The sequence below is a fragment of the Crotalus tigris genome, unplaced genomic scaffold (assembly GCF_016545835.1).
Source record: "Crotalus tigris isolate CLP2741 ecotype Arizona unplaced genomic scaffold, ASM1654583v1 scf7180000021368.232200, whole genome shotgun sequence".
In the NCBI taxonomy this organism is placed as follows: Eukaryota; Metazoa; Chordata; class Lepidosauria; order Squamata; family Viperidae; genus Crotalus; species Crotalus tigris.
Window position 1 is genome coordinate 48,184 of NW_024098476.1, and position 21,422 is coordinate 69,605.

The 21,422-nt window shown below is 36.4% G+C and overlaps 2 protein-coding genes across 4 annotated transcripts in view; one reads left to right on the forward strand and one right to left on the reverse strand.

The window, feature by feature from the left end:
• Window positions 1-2,174: 2,174 nt before the first annotated feature.
• Window positions 2,175-19,085, reverse strand: RAB22A (RAB22A, member RAS oncogene family). The gene is made up of 7 exons (XM_039318464.1): window positions 18,782-19,085; window positions 15,119-15,198; window positions 10,186-10,267; window positions 7,396-7,467; window positions 7,213-7,319; window positions 6,242-6,351; window positions 2,175-4,834 (listed from the first exon to the last, which is right to left on the reverse strand). The coding sequence occupies exons 1-7, from the start codon at window positions 18,815-18,817 to the stop codon at window positions 4,737-4,739; spliced, it is 585 nt and encodes a 194-aa protein (XP_039174398.1). The 5' UTR covers window positions 18,818-19,085; the 3' UTR covers window positions 2,175-4,736.
• Window positions 19,086-19,152: 67 nt separating this feature from the next.
• Window positions 19,153-21,422, forward strand: part of LOC120296626 (serine/threonine-protein phosphatase 4 regulatory subunit 1-like) — a 41,102-nt gene continuing 38,832 nt past the window's right edge. Inside the window, exons 1-2 of one of the 3 annotated variants that reach the window (XM_039318461.1) lie at window positions 19,153-19,442; window positions 19,750-19,794. In XM_039318461.1, coding sequence (XP_039174395.1) covers window positions 19,436-19,442; window positions 19,750-19,794 — 52 coding nt within the window. In that variant the 5' untranslated portion in view covers window positions 19,153-19,435. The remainder of the gene's footprint in view (window positions 19,443-19,749; window positions 19,795-21,422) is intronic. The other 2 variants (XM_039318462.1, XM_039318463.1) reach the window with 2 other exon arrangements.

The following is a 21,422-nucleotide window of genomic DNA, read 5'->3' on the forward strand; positions in this document are numbered from 1 at the left end:
GACGCTGGAATATCTCTCAGGCTCCCACTGGAACTCTGATGGGTGTGTTTTCAGATTATTTTGGATATGCTTTCAAAAATAACTCTGCCATATATATATTTAAATAACTAGATAACACTAAATTTAACTAGAATGCTGAAAGAGATTCCTTTGAGCCTTTGCTCTTTTGAACCCAACTACCTGTAAGAGTAGATCTTCATAATGATCGGGAGGCCTAGCAGCTGTTGTGCAAACAATACACAGGTGCAGGATGTCCTGCATTCCCCAAAGCAGTGGGCCTTCTTCCCCTTCCCTAAGGGTGCAGGGTCAGAATTCTTAGGCTGCCACCTTTATCATTTTCTCTAATAAATGTCTCCAGTCAGGAGATACTTGTTTACTTCTTTTAGTCCTGACTGTAGTAAGAGAGATCTGACGCCACCAAAAGGTTATTTTCAGTAAAGATATCTGCATTACCTTTTGAATCATTATTTAAATCAAGACAAAATACATTTTCTCTTCATCCACTGCTTTTTACATGCTAAGTCATGTTTTTAAAATTTGTGCAGTGACTATTTTAGATAGGCCACCAACTAGTGAGTTCCCTACATAAACGTCCAACTATTTTACTGCAGTGTGCAAACCACAATTTAACGAAAGGTAGAATGATACCTGATATTGGGAGAGATCTTTAGGTTTGCTATTTAAAATATATGCATATCAAAGCCATAATCCATGTGCACTTACACTTACACCATGAGAATATGTCAAGCAGGCTGTTTATTGCAAGTTATTCGCTTGTATTTTATGAGGTTTCACATGGATTTATATGCTCACTATCTCCAAAGTAATTGAAATCTTATCTTCAGCTTTGTCTTAATTTATACTGGAATAAGCATGATGCTGAATGAGCAGCATCTTCTTACCAGATGCCTTTCTATTAATTCTTACAAGATTTGTGCTGTTGCATGAAACTAATATATTGCAACGGACAAAAAAACAAGAGGACATACTCTCGACTTCTTTGTGGGTGCTATAACTCTACATAACAATTATATACATCAGACCTTCCTCCCTCTCCAGAAAAGCCCTATGAATGAGATCTAGCATCAATGCAGGATTGGTGGGTAATTTTTTTCCCCTTTACAAGTAACTCACGTGGTACAATTTAACTTCAGTAAGTGGAAAACTAAAAATTCCCAAATATTTACAGGGGGAGATCTAAAGCCCAAAATTCATATTAATTTGCATAGCCATAAGCAGATAGCACTGAGTTACTGCAAATAACCCCCATTTTCCAGTAATCAGTTGGGATTTAGATTTACATTATCTCAAGACAAATATTTGATTGAGTACATTCAGTGAACTTTAAGGCAGGCTAACCCATTAGCAGTGAAATTGATGTTGATGGACTTGGGAGAGGAAGAGAAGTTTTTGAAATACAGCCAAGGCCACAGCTTAGGCTTGAAATGTCACTCTGCAGAGCCACACGGTAATACAAGGTAACACTAGAGGTAGCCCTCGACCTACAGCTATTTGTTTAGCAACTGTTCAAAGTTAAAATGGCACTGAAGTGATTTATGACTAGTCTTCACATTTATGGCCATTGTAGCATCCCCATGGTCACAGGATCCCCATTGCAGCATCCCCAATGCAGGCACTTGGCAAATGGCATGTATTTAGGACACTTACGGTGTCCTGGGGTCACTTGATCGCTATCTGCCACCTTCCCAGCCAGTTTCCAACAAGCAAAGTTAATGCGGGGGGGAGGGGAGAATTGGATTCGATAATGACCATCTGATTCACTTAACAACCATGTCAACCACCTTGCTTAGCAACAGAAATTCTGGTCCCAACTGTGGTCGTAAATCGAGGACTACCTATAGCAGCAGCTTCAAAAGATGCAACTGGTGTTATGTGAAAATATTCTGTTTACAGAGAAGGTGAAATAAAAAGAAATCCTGTAATTATAGGCAATTGTAAGAAAGTAGTTAATTAATATCACAATAGCGTAATTGAACGATGAAAGCCTTAAATAATGGCAAGGTGCTTCTATCATGCAGAGATGAAGTTGGCTGCCGCAGACATGAGTAATATTCTCCAAAATAAGCTTTTTGCTTGACCTCTCTTTATGTGTGGCATTAACTATTTTTAAGACTTGTTTAGACTAACCAGTAAAGTACCACCAAGAAACAGAATGATTATAAAACGGCCATGTGAAGAAGTTTTAATAACAGTTTGGACAAGCATATAAGCACTGGCATTCCAATATTATATCTAAACAAGGCTGCACTGGAGGACAATGATTTATCTAATAGAGGAGAATATTTGTAGCTCAGGCTTGAAATGAGGGGTCCTTGGTGCTCTCTGAACTTGGTTGTTTTCTTGCAGACACTGTTTACCCAAACTAGGTAACATCAACAGTGCAGTCTATGTTTCTATTTATATGTTGGTACAGAAGCAGCCTAATTATCTCCAATTCATTAGAAGGGTTTTTAACTAACATGAGGTTGAATCTTAAAAGTCCTTTTAAGCACTCAAGGTCCTAAATGTGTTTACCAGGAATTTTTGCTTTCCTCACCCCATGTTAGGTCTCTGAAACAGCACAAGAGTTTTGAGGGAATTTCTCAGGCATGGTCCAATGCTAGCATAGAAGGAACTGACAGCTAGGTTCTTGCTGAAGCCTAATTAAAGTCTTGGAAAAGATCCTTATTCAGACTTCAGTTTAATGTACTGAGCAAACTGCCTTGAAAACATCCCAGTAAATACGTCCCTGACATCTTTCTTTCACACATTCAGTTCCACATATGCTGCTGGACAAACATTGTATCCTTGATAAAACAGTGAACAGTCAAAGCTATTGGACTTATAATGCCAATCTCTCCAAGCTACAATAAATTCTAAATAATTATTGCCAGTATATGGCTCTTTGGACTAGATGGCATAATGTCCTCAGCTGATTCTTGAAAGTAAACCTCAGAGCAAACCAATGACATAAACATGGAAAGATATGGAATGCACAATACATTTCATTATTAATGTACAGATTTGATTAGCGGGAATGCCAAATACTCCATAATTGTCTTTTTCTTTTCAGAGAAACTTCTAATAAAACATACAACATACTGCAAAATTAGAATTTTGAACTCTTAGACAAATTCATATGGGCTGAAATTTATCTTGACTCAATGCTTCCAATTGCATTGGTTAACAATAATATTTCCCAAGAATGCTGAATTATATGGTATAGAATATAAAAGTATAAACTCTATTTCCAACGTAACCTTTGCAAATCCCTTTTAAGTGGCAAATTAAGAGCAAGCCACCAGATATGTTCCAGTGAATAGGAAATATCAAAGCCTTATAAATTATTTTACACACAATGAGTTTACCTGCCTATATTTTAAAGAGAAAAAACATGAGGTATGCTTGCTCTCTATTTACAACAAAAATAAATGATGAGAAATAATGTGATGGGGCAAGATTAATGTATAGTTTAAAATAAATGGAAAGCACAACCAAAGCTAAGAAATAATCTGTTTAAAAGAGGGTATAACGAGATGAGTTCAACTACATGGAAGCAACATCTACACTGTCCCAGACAGTTAGTTCTGAATGCCATTTCTGGATTATTTGTTCCCAAAGAAAGCCTCAAAGTACACTAGCAGCAACCTCTACTGGATAGTGAGGGAAATCTTTCCCAGTAATATTCTAGAGGATGCCAACTGATTTAAGGCCCCATGCTCAGGCTGGAATTCCCGGCAATTGTTTGTAGGACTTTCTCTCATAATCCATCTCATGAATGAGAGAGAGAAATAAACAAGAATCCTAACTTTAGCAATGGCACTTTCATAATTTATATTACTTCAGACACAGGTTTCATAAATAAGTATAAAATGGTTTATGCTAAGCAATTAGAAATATATCCCACCTAACATGCTTGCTCTAAGGCTACTGACAGCAACTGATACCTGTCAGTTGTGGTCAAATTTTCACTTATTTCATCTAAGCTTCTTACTAGGATCTTAACTGGAAGTCTATTAAGAAGAATCTATGTCTATTTAACTATAAAATAATTAAATATAATGAGCTAAGATTGTCTAAGGCTACACTTTCCCTATTTTTTTTTTTTGCTTAAAAGCAAAGTTCTTATTTATATTTCTATAATAATATCAGAAAATAAAAAGTGCAATTTAAGATTGGGTACTGAATGGGCTGATTTGGTCACTCTTATCAGTATCATTATTCTGGTAGCCACATCAATCATCTGTTCTTTCTAGTCTTCGAAGAAGCAACAATGAAAATGTTAAGGCTTATAGTAACAGCAAGGAGGAGTGCAGAATGGCACTAAAACCAAGCCAAACTTTTCTTTCCCTACTTTCTAGCCCACTCCCTCCAAAATCCACAAAAAGTGCTAGTTTCATTTCCCCAATTACAAAAGCATGGCAATGTTTTTCTACAAAACTATGAAATATCAAGGCTTATAATCTGTACATTGGACCCTCCTCTTCAAAGGTTAAAGCAGAATGAAAGGTGATTTTCCTTTGACTGTAAGAGAGTAGTCTGTACACTGCACACATGGAAACAGTCTGACAGCATGATCCCCACGGAACGTATGTAAGAATACCAGAAATGGTCCATGTTGGGGGTCTTTGAATATCAGGGAGATCAGGATCCAGTATCAGTAATAGATACTCAAAATAAACCCTTAATGTTTAAGGCCAAATACTTTATAAAAGCTAGCTTGGTGGGTCTCAGCATCAACAACAGCTGCGTTTTGTCACAGAAGGCTGTCTCCTAAGTTTGAAGCCCTTACCAATAGATGGAGGGTTGGTATCTGTTGATGGAATTCTACGACCTGCAGAGGTAGGGAAAAAACAGCATTAAACAATATTAAAAGAACAATTTAGGAAGACTGTAAGTAAAATGGGTGACTATACTAATATGATAAATAAATAGAGACTCCTTCCTAAAGTTTAGCTCCGTTGCAAGACATTCATAAATTTGATAATACATAAAAACATAGAGAATTATTTTTCTCAAGACATCCATTCAAACAATTACATGTCAGGGAAAAAAACAATAAAAGACTTTTTAAAAAAGACTTGAAACCTTTTATGGATATTTTTTGATCAATGAAGGAAATACTGATGATTTATGGATATGGGGGAAGAGTTAAAGAGGAAGGGAAAAAAATAAAAAGGCAACAACTCAATAAAAAATGCAAAACTCAAAATTTATTTTTTTACTTCTTCTCTTTGTTCTAATTTTATTTTTTTTCTTATTTTTCTTTTCATTTTAGCACTGTCATTATATTATAAATTATAATAAAAATATTAACCCTCCAAATACTAAGATTATGTGTTTATTGAATTAAACAAAAGTACTGGTAAACTACCTAATAAATTATTCAAACTGCTTGGAATTCATCTTACAAGTTGAATGATTAATGATTAACTCTACATTTAACCTGGAAAAAAGCTCACCTATAAAGTTAGCATTTAAAGTTCATTTAATTAAATAAAAGTACCACACAAAATTGCCAAAGTCTTATCAGGTTAATTAGATATTATAAATGGTAGTGATAGGAAATATTGATAATTTTCTCTTTCTCTCTCTCCATGGAACCAAAGGTTCTTACACAATAAACTGGCAATTTGCTGAGGCAAAAATAAATATTTTGGACAGTACCAAACTATCATAAAATACACTATTAACACATGATCCTGGGTAGCTTAAATGAAGCTTAAACATGTTCATAGGAACAGCTGCATATAAAACATCTCCATGTTTATAAATTCAGTTCCCAGGAGAGAAATGGTATTATTTTTCTTATACCACCACAGAAAACTGGGAACAAGAACATGTGTTTATAATGTGGATAGTTAATACTTTGAGGAGAGGTGCTTCTCTCACATCAAAATACTGATTTCAAAAATTTTGCACAGCTCTAATGTTTACTGTATATTCCATATCTTCTCTTTCTAGTGATATGAAATAAATCCACTACATATTAGCAAAGTTAAGACATTTAACAGAATGAAAAATGTTAATGCTGGTACTTTTCTTATTCTTCTGCCAAAATATGATCTGGAAGTTCAAATTAACTTCTACATCCTAATGATGAAATGAAAGTGATACCAATTATGAAGAGAGTGTAAAACTGGTAGAAGCAGAGCATGAAGTTAATATAAGATTCCTTTTTGTTAGTAACCAGGAACCCAAGAAAAAAAATATTAGTGATTTACTGACATTGAATACTTACTTATTTCTATAAACAGTTCATTTATGTTTATTGCATTTTTTGCACTAGTCTCTACAAATATTGCATGGATGGAATCTGCATAGTCTTTAGCATCTTTTTCGATAACTTCTCTGCAGGGTGGGAAAATAATACATACTATAAATAAGCAGTATGATTTACCTTCATTTTAGCAAAGAAAATTAATTGCAAATCAATGTAGCATTATCAGTTATTTCTATAATTAATCCAAACTCTGTAAAACACTTTATCTGAGAGATGTGGAAATATAATCAGTTTTTGTTTAACACAATTTGTGGTGGTAGTACATCTCTTTAGGCTGCCAAAACATTAGTGGTTCAATATAATAGGCAGCTATAGAAATTGACTGATTGATTGAATAAAATACAGCAACAAAAGGGGTGTGGATAATTCTGCACTTCATAAAACATAAACATTTGGTTCCATAATGATTTACTGATAATTAAAAGGCAGTATTTTTTGTAATGTATGCCCAGGAAAAGATAGGTGGCAATTAGATGTTTAAATGAAGCTTAATTTCAGTATTCCTACATCTATTTCCCAGCATTCTGCCTTCCACTCAACCAATTATTTTGGAACTATGCTCTGTTCTCTCTCTGTCCAAACAGGATTTAATCCAATGCAAGACACTTACATAGTTATATACAGTTCATGCTGCATCCCTTCCATCCTTTGTTATTTAAAACATAGCCCGATTTTCTTTCAGTGGTTTGATTAACATAGTGACCAGTAATTAAAATGAAAGTAAATTAGTTGTGAATATTAAAAAATTAATAACATTTGTTTTGAGACAGCCTAAGTGTTTCATGCCTCTTCTTCAATGTATTAAAATTAATTAAGGATTAAAGTATCAACATATTTTTGGAACTTAGTATAGTTTGTACTGGTAGATTTTACTGGTAGATTTGTAGTAAAATATTACCAACAGCTGGATAAGATCCTGTTTAATTTACCTTACATCATTAAGATCACACTTATTTCCAGCAATTGCTACAACAATATTGGGCGGTCCATGCTGGCGGAGTTCTTTTACCCAGTTTTTTAATGTTGAAAATGTTTCCTAAAATGGAAGCAACAAGATCAGTAAATTTAATAAAACAGCAAATTTGTAGATTTTGCAAAGGCATTTAATTTACCTCTTTTGTAATATCATAGACTATAATAGCTGCTGCAGACCCTCGATAATACATTGGTGCCAGAGCACGAAACTGTAAAGAGAAAGAGCACATAAAAATGGCTTTTGTGCCACAGTAATCACATTAAATATTAAATGAAAAGAGAATTGAAATACGAGTAAGAGAAATAAAATAAAATTCATTATAAGACACCCTGATCCTCTATCAGTTTTTTTTCTCACATTTCCTCCTAACAAACAAGTAATACAGCTAAATGAGACCTAAGCATAAGAACTTGGAAATGCAATTTAAACAAAGAGAAAGCGATTGGCTCTGATTGCTTAGCAAGTTTCACAATTCAGTGGATTATATGTACCTAGAGCATTCTAAACTCTTATGTCTTTAACCAATATAAAACATTTTGATACTCTGTGGCGTTTTAGACAGGATTCATAAATTGAGGAACGGTAAGGGGACAGTACAGACGATACCTTTATTTCAATTGTTTGTTTTTAAGTAAAGCAATAAAGATGCTGGCATAATTTATTTTCCATCTCTAACGCAATATTACATATTACTATAGTATAGAGCACACTAATGGGCATTTTTGTAGAATATGAGGATATATAATGAATCCATTTATGATGTATCCATACAGTTGCTAGAAAGATTTATAATAAAGCAACTAGAAATTTAAAAAATGGCATATCATTCTACATATGAGGGTGCAGTGGTCAGAATGCAGTACTGCAGGTTAACTCACTGCTTACTCCAGCAGTTCGATTCTGACAGGCTCAAGGTTGACTCAGCCTTCTGTCCTTCCGAGGTTGGTAAAATGAGGACCCAGATTGTTGGGGCCATATGCTGATTCTGTAAACCGCTTAGAGAGGGCTATAAAGCACTATGAAGCGGCATATAAGTGCTAAGTGCAATATGACATGGGGAAAAAAAACTTTTTCTCATTTGTATATGCAATTTAAGCAATTTAAAACTTCAGCCAGAAGATCTAGAATGCATTATTTAGACATAGTGAAAGGAGAGAAAAAAGATATAAAAGATAAAGGTAAATTTTAATTCTGTTTACTGAGCACTTAAAGCAGCCCGAGTGGTATATTAGCTGCTTGTAAGGATATAGTTTTATTACACATGCGCCATGCTATGCAAGAGAATCAACGCAAATAATATCTCAAAGCAACTAGGTTTAAGGCTGAGTGGGAAATTGAAGCCAAATTCTTAGTCATACTGACCTTTTCTATAGTTGTTACAAAAGGGGACAAGACCACAATTCTGAGTCACAAAGCTAACAATACATCATGTTATTTAAGAGCTGCAAGTTTTACTCAAAAAAAAAAGATCCTCTATTTTTTCGAGCATGGCAGATTCAACCACATATAGACATATTTTTAAAAAAATAGATGCTAAAGTTTATTCTGTTATTCAAACCTGAAGATTGGTAAGAATTCTGAGACAATTAACTACTAGTCTTATGTAAAAAGCCATACTTTTACCCTGTGTTTCATACTTCAAAATTACAAAATACCTAGTAAGCGTAGACACTCCTAAATTTTAGGGACTGTTGATTTACTTGTTTATTAAAGATTCAAAAGAAAACACAAAAATAAAATGGAGGACATACCAAGCAATAACAATTATATATTACAGCTATGCAAAACACTTAAAGGAGCACTTTTTAAAGTGTGTTGATGCAAATAGCAAGTGTGTATTTTGAAGTGTCTCTCCTCAAAATGCTGACATGACACTGTCCTCCAGAAGGTTGGGAGTTCCTGTAGTGAGGGGTTGCCCATAATACAGAGTTGCTTTGCTAGCAGCTTCAGTGAACTACTGGCTATACATGCCCCAAAAGATATTCATGGAAAAGGCCCCGAAGCAGCTCTATATTCAAGAGGAGCCAACATGTTTTGTGAAATGCCTCTTCAAATGCTTTGCATGCAGTTTTCAAGAATGTCACTTGTTTAGATCCATATGTGTGGTGGGGGAGCCTTAAGTGGATAAATATTAATGAAGCACAGAAAAAGGCTTCCTCAAGCAGGACATCATTTAAGGAAGAAGTGAGCAATGGAAGCTTCATTTTTAATATATATTTTTTCTAGCAGATATAATTACATCACCAAAGAGGGGAAGCTAAAATTTTGAGCCTATTTTTTACTGGCAAAATGTTAATTCAACTTACTTGAAACAACATTTCCAAGAATGGGGAAGTGAAAATTATAATGATTTTAAAATAGCAGTCTTAAGAGGAAAAGTAATCATCCTTCTGCTATGAGTCTAACTTCACATGCTATACCATTCCTAGGTTATCTTATCATCAAAGCGTCATTAAACTTCCTGAAGTACAAAAGATAAACTGGCCCAGAATACATAGAGCCTAGCATGGATCCAGGCACCATAGAGTAATTATTAGTATACATTTAAATAAGGATATTATCTTTTTCCTATGCATTTTTTTTACTATGCATCAAATTGTTTTCCAATTCATTTTCTCATTTTCTCTTAATCCACGGACATATTAGAATAAGACTATTTCTAGAATTAAAAAAAAAGTACTGAGGTCAATGAAGATTGGACATAATATATCTACAAAAGCATTTATCTATCCTTTATCTCAGTGTGTCATTTCACAAAACAATGAGAATGATTCTGAAATTCCCTAGTACGAAATCTACATTTATACTATATCTAAGTGACTCCTGCTAATTAAGAAAAGCACTATAAAAATCCCTTATAATAATAATAGTAGGTCACAGAGAAAGATTTCATTAACCCCTATTTAAAAATGCTTTATCTACTTACTCGTTCTTGTCCTGCTGTATCCCATATTAGGAATTTATGTAATTCATTCTGATACTGCACCGTCTTGGTCATAAAAGATGCTCTGAAAAGGATGTAATACATGAATATACCGTAAAACAAAGAAAGCCATGAACTGCAAATCAACATATTTCTCATAAAACATATTAAGGTTTGGATTAATTTTATAAATTTAAAGATGCAAGGGAAGGAAAAATTTGTATATTTCATGTTTTCTTTTATCTAAGAAATAAAGAAAACATATGAGACAAGATAAATGTTTTAGACCAGCGTTCGTCAGTGAACCGGTGGCAGCCACAATGGTTTCACACACATGCTTTCACAAATGCAGCTTCATGTGCATGTACACATGTGCGCTCACCCACCACTTCCACGGCCTGATTCCGAACAGGCTGTGGTCCGGCACCAGGCTGCGAACCAGGAGTTGGAAAGCCCTGCTTTAGACAACTAGAGTGGACTGAAGTATCCATTCCTTTTTCTTTTCATAACAGATCTTAAAATGGGAGGAAAGTGCACAAAGTTCAAGTTGCTTTGTTGGTGTTTATATTACAACATAGGTTGCTGGACTGGCTGCTTTATTTAATTACTAGGAAAAGCTACATGGGGCAGAATTTTGCTAAAGTTGGGCACAAGGCACTGAGGCTTATTTGTTTTCTTAAAAGCCTCTATTTACTCCATTTCAATTCCTACTGGACTTATTAAGCAAAAGACACAATATATCCACATGCTTTATTTAGTAAAACAGAAAGACCTCAATTTATTATCTAGGACAAATATTGCCCAATGAAAACTTTAACAAACCTATCCTCGTGCAACCAACACAAAATAAAAACTGGAACTAGAGGGCAAAATAATTTGATATAGCACGCTTTTAATGCTGCAATTTATACTACAAGAATGGAAGGACTGCCATTTCTCTACCAATTATATAATGGTCTGAATTGCTTCTCATTGCATACTTGAGCATTCAATTACTCAGAGTCTAGAATGGAGGAGGATTGTTGAATAATTTTGTCTGAGTATACTACTGTGTAGGTCAAAAGGTCCTCTTTTTTCTTTTAGACAAATTAATTTAACTAAACAATTCATAGCATGATATAAATACAAGATTAAGACTATTTAAAAAGGCAATGAGCAATAAATATTCACACAAATTCTTCGTTTCTATCTTTTTATTTTCTTTAGCAAATAGCAACATTAAAAACCCTAAACATGGAAATAGTTTTGTGTATCACTAAGCAGAACAATATGGTTATTTTTGGCATTGTTTCTGAAATGAAAGTTTGTTTCTTGCCATTGTTAAAATATGAACAATCATCCTAAGGATGCAGAATAAGGATGCAGGGTTAGAGTAGAAGACCTCCAAGGTCTCTACCAACTCTGTTATTCTGTTAATAGCTTCAAACTTTGTTAAATGGTTTTAATTGTAGAATCACTAAACCATACTTCAAATGTTGAACAAAATTGGAAGGAAAAAAAATATCACAGTTTTTAAAGTCTCTGATGTCTTCAACTGAAGGAAAACAAATGTGCAGGATTGCCTATTGTTTAGAAGGCGTTTGGAAAAAAATGATACCGAACTATTTATATTGATTTTTGAAAGGTCAAACAATTTTACAGAATTCAGGATACAGCATATACAGGATACAGGACATACTATATAGGATGAGAGCCCTGTTTGGTTCAGCGGTTAAGGTCCCAGGCTAAAAACCAGAAGACTGTAAGTTCTAGTCCCACCTTAGGCATGAAAGTTGGCTGGGTGACTTTGGGCTCAGGAATTTGGACTCAGGAATTCTGGGAGTTGAAGTCCACAAGTCATAAAAGAGCCAAGGTTGCCTACCCCTGGGCTAGTCTGTCTCTCTTTTAGCCCAACTCACCTCACTGGGTAGTTCTGGGGAAAACAGGAGGAGGATGGAGTATTAAGGATATTTGCTATCTTGGGTTATTTAAAAAAATAAAGGTGTAATTAAAAATAAAATAAATTCAGATTCTCGAAATATCTATGCGTACTATGACTGAATGTGGAAATAAAATGGGATGGGGGATGGATACTGGAGACATAGGCACTTGTGGTTGACCATACAGGAAGCCTTTGAGTGTTCATATAAGCTAAGAAGTGGAAACCCATCTTACATCAATGGTATTAGCGTACAGGATGTTACCCAGAAAAACAGAAGTATTCCAACTATTACATTGTTAAAATTAGCAGTTTAAACAAATGAAATGAAACAGTAAAACTGGCATTATGTAGAATGCAAATAAGATTTAAATTTTTCTGAAATCCTTACGGCACTGTTTGTAAAGTAATGGGAACAGCCACTAATTTTTTTTATTTGCATTCCCAATTCATTTTCCAAAATAATTTTCTGTACTGCTCTCAAAAATGGCTTAACAAGTATTCATTTCAGTTTATTGAAATGATTTATATGGCTGCTCAACTAGCAGATTTCATAACAAGGATGTACATAGAATTAAAAATACAAAGTAACTAATAAACATAAAAATCACAAGAAGCACAACATATTGTAACACAACCAAGGTTGTACCGTGCTATTAACAATCTCAATGCTTTGGGGATAACCCAGATTTTTCAGGGTCTTATGGAAACCCAACAGAGTTGGAGCCATCCTACTTGGGGATGGGGTATTATTTTGTTCCAAAGGGCAGACATAATGACAGAAGTCCTGCATTCTAGGTTTTTCTAAATGACGCTGTTTCATAGAAGGGACCTCACGTCCACTCTATTAGGCTTCATGGGACAGGTAGAAATAGCAGGAGATAGGTGTTCTTGCAAATCTTGCCTTATTTAGTGTATTTGCTAGTAACCTATGTAAATTAGGCAACCCCTAATTTGCTATTTGAACCTTGTATTTTAAAAATTATAAATAAATTTAGGATAATTGAAGACCAAATGATCAATCATAAGCAATTAGAGAAATATTTGTAAATTTTATTTCTTTTTTCCCCAGTGAATTAATTGGCTCTTGAATTCCTCTGAAGGTAACATGTTTGGAACATTTATTGAAACAGAATGACGTGTCTATGATACAAGTCAGTTAAAAGCAAAATGTGCAAACACAACGAGACTTTACTGGTCTGTAACAAAGAAAACATTTGTATAATAGCCTGATAATGTAAAGATACTTCAGCTTGTGTTGAATCTGCAGCAGCAGTCTGACAGTATAACTTCTACACTAATTATCTACAAAATGGGAGGTGGCAAGATCCATGACCAAATATACCAAATATACTAGTTCAGTGGTTCTCAACGTTTGTGTGACGGCGACCCCCGTCACACAAACGTTATGCACATGCGCGGCGCGCATGCGTGGCGCCGCCCCTGAGGGGAGAAAATGGCGGATCACCGCCTTTGGCGACCTCCGAAAAATGGTCGATCGACCCCAAATGGGGTCGCGACCCATAGGTTGAGAACCGCTGTACTAGTTTATAGTAATCTAAAATGTGTTATGGCATAATCATTTCTCAAAAACAATAGAATATCAGTAATGGTTATTCTTTCTAGAAATATTTGTAAATATTATTTACATTATTCCTACAAAAGGTAAAATTAACAAGTACCCATTTTTATTTTCAAGGAAATTCTTCGAGTTCTCATTCTTCAGTTAGAATTTGATCCTTATCAATGAATGATTTATCATAAATCCTAAAGAACTCTATATGGATTATCCAACAATAATCAGTACTAAAAGTCATCTCTACTGAAGTTGCTCTGCCACTATTCAACCCTTTTATCGTTATTATTTAAAGATAGATAATTGACTAGTTGTGCAGGATAGCTGACTCCAATATAAAACCTTGCCAGTTTCATTCAGTGCTGATGGGGTAAGAGGTCACATTATCAGCCTCTGACATGTCGGGTGCAATAGGGCTCGACATTCTACCCTTTTGTTAACGTCTACATGAACCACTGGGCAAGGTCAATGTGCTGATGATATCCAATTTCACATCTCAGTCTTGATTTAATCAGATTATGCTGTCCTGATTCAGTGCCTGCTTGTATAGGCCTGGATAGAACAGTTCAATCCTACAAGTCAAGTGACATTGTTTCTTTGACATCCCCTCCCCTCCCTTGTTCTGAGGACATTCTATCTAGTCATTAATTATATTGAAGTTCTCCATGAGAGACTATTGTGAAATCTGAGGGTCCTCTTGGACTCACAGCTCCTGTACAAGAGCAGATGGCAGCTGTGGCTGAGAGAGCCTTCAGACAGATTTATTTAGTGTGCCAGTTGCATCTGTTCCTAGAATGAGAAGTCTTTCAGATAGTCACTGAAGTCTTGGTTACTTTTTGATTGGACCCTATATGTGGCTGCCCTTGAAGACTACTTGGAAGATACAGCTGGTCCTGAATACAGTGGCATGTGCAATGATGTTTCTGCTGCTTTGAGAACTGCACTGACTGCTAGTTGGCTTCTAGATTTCACTCAAGATTTTGGTTATCACCTATAAAGCCCTTCATGCCACAGGGCCTGGCTACTTGGGGGACCATCTGTCTGCAAGTGTCTGGCCATATGTTGGGGTCAGCAAGTTTAGTTTATATTTGCTCTTATTACTGTAACCAAAATCTTTAATAAAATTATGAAAAAAACAAACTTTATATAACTGTTAGCTTTCTAGCTCATTGTTTTATATGAACTTCTGTTTTTTATTATTATTAAACTTCTATGCTGCCCACTTTGTCGAGGTGATTCTAGGCAGCTTACACTCATAAAATTAAAATAGGATAGAAAACCTTAAAACAATAAATAAAAACCAAACATTTAAAATTCAGATAAAATTCAATTAATCAAGCTGGGAAGAAGGGAACAAGTATCTAATCCATTAATCACCTCCAAGATGCCACTCCTCTTTGGGCCCCCAGCCCAGTAGGCAGAGGCTGATTTTAGATACTTACCCAATTGTTGGATTGATGTTTGGATCGAAGCTGTCTTCTACAAAGCGCCATACAATGCTTGATTTGCCCACACCTGTGTCCTTAAAGAGAAATGAAACAAGTAATTTTAAGCTTCCTATCTGCATTTCTAGGAGCTCTAGTCTCAGCATTTTCCATCCAACTTCTATGAATAAATCAATTTCTTTTTACAAAAAATAACTTAATCTAAACATTATCCAGTGAATATCATTTGAAACAATTAAATAGATAAAGAAGGATTCTTAAAATGTCAACTAGCAACTTAATATCTGAACCAGAAACATTACAGGTGGTCCTCAACTTACAACAGTTTGTTTAGTGACCGTTCAAAGTTACAACAGCACTGAAAAAAGTGATTGATGACCATTTTTCACACTTACAACTGTTGCAGCATCCCCATGGTCACATGATCAGAATTCAGATGTTTGGCAAATGATTCATATTTATGATGGTTGTAGTGCTCCAGGATCAAAATATTTTTTGGAAAAAGAAATTAGCTTTTGTGATCTTCTGACAAGCAAAGTCAATGGGGGAGCCAGATTCATTTAACAACCATGCTATTAACTGCCGTGATTCTTTTAACAACAATGGTGGCAAGAAAGGTCGTAAAATGGGGCAAACTTCATTTAAGAAATGTCTCACTTAGCAGCAGAAATTTTGAGTTCAATTGTGGGCGTAAGTTGAGGACTACCTGCACTTTATTTGAATCTACTATAATCAACAGTCTAAGGTAACATAAGATAATGATTATAAAATTTATAATAATAAATGATAGAGCAAAGCTACTATACTATACAAACATTTTGAACTTTCTGAGTAAATATGCATTAAATTGTCATATTATTTTGTTCTGTCCAATATGAACAAAATATGGGCTATATATGCACTCATAAGTAACTTTACTCAGTGAACCCAACTTTCTGGACCACATAAACACAAGGGCTATTGAACTGACACTGCAACTTCAATAGCAGCAAGTAGTTAAATGGCCTTCATACTGTCTATTGCTAGAGTGTTATTTTAGATAACACAGTACTTCTATGTTTTCCCAAATAAACATTTGCCATGTAAACATAGTAACATAATATACTTTACCAGAGACTAATTTCAACAACTATACAAATAAATGATCCACCCTAAAAATATGTATACTAACTAAACAACTGGGATAGGAAAGAAGGTGTTTTAGGTATTTCAAGGGTGTTAGTAAACGGTGTTGTTACTCATTCAACCTCTCCCTATTTAATGAAAGGCTACGTATGAATTCATAAACCTGAGGAGGAAAAACATTAAGCAGGTATGGGTTAAGTATTTGAGAAAGTATAGTGATGTTTCTGTAATTGTTTTGTGTACAAATATGGACAAAAAGCCAATGATTTTTTCACAAATGCTAATGTTGCATCTATGACTTTATTTATTTAGAGAATTTATATTATACAAAAAATAAAACCTCAATATACAAAGAGTAAAAACAATAACCCCACACCTCCATCATTAACAGTAATGTCATGACTTTGGAGGAAATGGCTTGAGCATTTGGTCAAAATTTATGCCAAAGGTAAATATTTTTTTTAAAAAAGTTTAAGATGTAGTAGTTAAGGTGATAGGCTAGAAATCAGGAGACTGTGAGTTGCAGTCTTCCCTTAGACACAAAAACCGGCTGGGTGACTCTTTCAATCCAATCCATATCAAGTGATTGTTGTTAAGGGTAAATAGGAGGAGCCTTGATTTATATAAAAGGCAGGACAAAATAATAAGAACAATACATGGATACATTACAACATCCTAGGTTCTTGGAAAGAACTGGCAGCTGTGACTTCACATTTTTATAAAGAGATTATAACAGTTTTAGCTGAAGATCCTGGGATTCAGCAAGGCTGGTACCGCTAGTCTTCAACTCACAACCATAATTCAGTTCAAAATTTATGTTGCTAAAGGAGGCAGCTAAGTGAGTTGCACCTCATTTTACAACTTTTTGCACAGTTGTTAAGCAAATCACTGCATCTGTTAAGTGACTCATACTGCCATTAAGTGAATATGGCTTCCCCCATTGGCTTTTCTTGCCAGAAGCCAGTTAGGAAGGTTACAAATGGTGATCACATGACCCCAGGACAGTGCAACTGTCATAAATACCAAGCGCCTGAATAATGACCATGGGGATGCTACAATGGTTGGGTGAAAACTAGTCATAAATCATTTTTTCGGTGCTGTTGTCATTAAACAAATGGTTGTTTAGGACTACCTGGATTTCTAAAGAAAAAGGAAAGGTATGTTTGTTTCAAAGTTCTTAAAAATATGCACATTCTTCTCCATTTAATGTATAATATATGAAATATTCTGCCTTATTCTATATAGGTAGTCCTCGACTTATGATCGATCACAACTGAGCCCAATTTATGTTGCTAAGTGAAACATTTGAGTTTTGTCCCATTTTATGACCTTTCTTGCCACAAGTGAGTCACTGCAGCTATTAATTTAGTAACAGGGTTGTTAAGTGAATCTGTTTTTCTCATTGACTTTGCTTTTCAGGATCACATGACCCTGGGACACAGCATTGGTCATAAATATGAACCTGTTGCCAAGCATCTGAATTTTGATCACGTGACTACAGGGATACTGCAATGTTGTAAGCGTGAAAAATGGTCATAAGTCCCTTTTTTCAGCACCGTTGCAACTTTGAACAGTCACTAAATGAACTGTTGTAAATCAAGGACTACTTGTACCAACCATAGGGCACAGTCAATGTTGATTAACTCCTTTATATGCAGAACAATTCTGGTAAACAGAGAATATTGCTTTTCTGGAAAACTGTATATTTTTCTCCTATAAACCTCTCTCAGAATTTGGCTTTAATTCAAATTACATTCTTTAAGTATTAACTTTTTACAATGAAATCTTGTGATTATCTCAATTAAATGTTCCTGTAGTCTTAACCATCACCCTGTTTTTTTTTAAGATAAAGGATTTTGTTGCATACTCTTTAAATGAATTTTAAAAACTTCTCTCAAAATCTGACAACTGGGAATTTGCACATATGTTTTAAGCAGTTTTTTACAGAAATATTGCAAATAATTATAGTGGAATAGTGTTGGAGAACAAATTAGAAAATACCTTTCCTCTCCAAGAAAGAACAAAACCTCTAAAAGTTGCAGCCTTGAGTACATATTTGAAAAGAACTCCTACAAGAGGGAGCTCAGGCTGGACTCTCAATAAATGCATTATGAGGAGCTGCTTGAAGTTAAAAAAGAAAAGATGAAAAAAAATAAAAATAAAAGGAGCGTCACCACCCAAATCCATATTGTGAATTTCAGAAGTCAAATGCCTGTCAGACGATAATCCTAAAAAGACTGACCTGGGATACGCCTTTTTGAAACCTGCCGAGAATTGGGGTGAAGCTGTTCAGGCACTTCTCTGGGGAAGGGGGGGGGAGAAACAGACCACCTTCAGTTCTAAGCTATGATTCCCCCAGCCCCACCACTAACGAAACGATTACCGCAGAAAACCACAGCCGAGCTCCATGGAGAGCAAACACCCTTTCTTCTTCCGAGGAAGGCGCCGCCGAAAATCCAAAACGAACTTTTAAAGCAGCTTTAACAAAGGAGAAAAGAGAAGCCTCGCTTGTTTTCTCCCGCCCTTTCCACTCACCCCAAGGAGGCAAACTTTCAGCTCCCGCAAAGCCATCGCTCGAGAACGAGGGGTCGCCGCCGCTTTTAGGAACTGCGGGCGCCGTCCGGCCACACCATCACCCTTCGCGGGACTCACATGGAAAAGCCGCCCCGCAGCTGCCCAGCGGAGTCCCCGGAGAAGGCGGCCGAAAAGGAGAGGCCTCGCAGGGCGGGCCCAAAGAACCAGACTGCGCCCTGCCTCGGCTCCGGGCTACAGGTGAACGCGCCTCTTCCTTCTCCTCAGAACCCACAGGCCGTACGCCATCTTGGACAGCCCCGCGACGAGCGTCACGTGACGGCGCTCCGCCTCCTTTCCCAGTGACCTAATCCGGGAGGGCGAGGAAGGAAGGAACGCCCATCTTGGCGCGCGGGTAGCCTCTCTAGTTGTCGAGGCGCCTCGGCTGCGCGCAGTCCTCACCGCAACGCCATTCGATTGCTCTGCCTCAGGGCGGCACCCCGGGCCAGGAGGAGCGGCGGGGAAGAGGTTCGGTCCATGGAAACCGCCCTTGACGTTTGATTTCGGGCGAGTGGCGGAGGCAGGGCGCTGCCCCAGGCGACCGGGATAGCCGGCAGCTCCTCCTTTCGGCCGTCCTCTCCGGGCCCCAGTCTCCTCCCCACCCATGCGCCTTTCAAAATGGCTGGTAAGCGGTGGGGCTGGGGTTCTTCGCGGGCTGCTTCTGGCGACCGGCTTACCCCTCTCTGTCCCCTGCTGTCCTCCGCCAGCTTTAAATGTGGTCTTCTGCTGCTTGGGGTCGGAGGCTGTTTGAAGATGGCGGTGCCGTGGCGTCTGGGGGCTGTTTCATGCGCTGCTCTTCAGGCTTTCATTTGTTTGTTTTATGCCTGCCCTTCCCCCGTTCCCTCCCCCGGTCTTGTGGAGCAACAACAGCAACACAACCCCCCCCCCCGCGTGTCTTCTCTCTTTCTTACTCTTGTTTTCATCATTTGTAGGGATCCCTTTGTATTTTGTGGATTTGCAGGATGACTTAGATGATTGTGAGTAATTTGTTTTAAATTTTTCTTAAAAAACACACAAACACATGGACACAAAGGAAAATGGCAGTGAAATCGTGGTGGTGGCTTTCCCAAAGGAGCTCTGACTTTTCTTGTTAAAATCCCTCTCAGAGAGGTCGAAGAGGATTACAGTATAAAGATTAGGAAGTCGCTCCTTCCTCTCTTCAGCTTAGGAGACTTGCTATTTGTAGAAAAAGCTATATGTTAAAAGTGTAGCTTTGAATTATACTGGAGGCTTTTTGATTTGTGTAGGTTGACTACTCCAGTTTGAAATCCATAACTGTCAATGTCATTGGCTTAATTGAGCAACCTAGCTTTTTGAAGGTGGGCCTTAAGTGAGCAGATACATGGAGTTATAGTTCCTATGAATCTTAGTCTGCTGAAAATGTTGGGGATAGTAATCACATATCTGAAAGACCATCTTAATCTTTTGCAGGGTTGAGAGATCTGAATAAAGATTCTGATATGTTTTAATTTATAATACTGGTATAGTTTCCAGTTTCCTTTAAATAAACAACAAAAATTTGTGTACATCCTATAGTATTAGCTTTAAAGCCGAGAGGTGAAAGAGGGTTTGGGTCATCCTATAAATACTTAAAAGGAAAAAATATCCATTTATTTGGGATACTCACATGCTGCAAAACAGAATCTACCTCTATTTTTACATACTGGGTTCTGTTTTGCTTTCTGTGACTGGCAAAAACAGTGGTTGCAGCATCAATTAAGTTTAAAGAAAAACTTGCAGGAAGTAATTGTACATTGAAGGTGCTGTCATTAAAATGCAGCCTTGTTAGATCAGTACTGAGTTTGCTTTTGAAACTTTTGTTGATTTTTATAATACTAACACTTGATTTTTGTGAATATATAGCATTGTAATGTAAATTAAGGAAATTTTAAAATAACCTTTATTGTCATTTTTTTCTATAAACACACTGGCACACATTAAAATCATGCCCGCTCTCAAAAGAATGAATGAATACACACACATGCACACACACACACACATATTAATCACAGATCATTTTAGAATACATAGTGGAAAAAGTCTTGAGTTACATTTTACATTCTAAATCAAAATCTGTCAAATTTTATATTGTAAGCATGACTAAGACTTTATGTTCAGATCATATTTGTCTAATACACTTCATCTTAACAATATTTCTTTCTATATGAGAAAATGTGTACATTAGACATCCTTTAAGACAAAGTTCTCAAAGGATGTGTTTCATCTCTAGGTCATGAGACAGGAAATGGGGGGGGTCACTAGTGAGTGCTGTCTTTGTGCTCCTTTCAGAGCAAACTTACTGTATTAGCTTAATGCAAAGGAATGGGACAGTTCCAGGTTCTGTAGTGTGTTCGCCTTCCAAGGCAGAGTCATACCTAGAGGTGTGAGATTTCTATGCAGAGCTCTGGCCATCAGATCTGATTCTCATTTTGAAGATGGCATAGGGAAGGGAAACAAACAAGGTTCAATTATCTCATTGTGGGTATGCTTGAAGACAAGGCACCCAAAGCAAACCCTAGCCTCCCAATATTTTGCAAACTGAAGCATTTTAAGAGAACCTAATTTAAAGCAATTAGAACACTATGCACATATGCAACACACACAA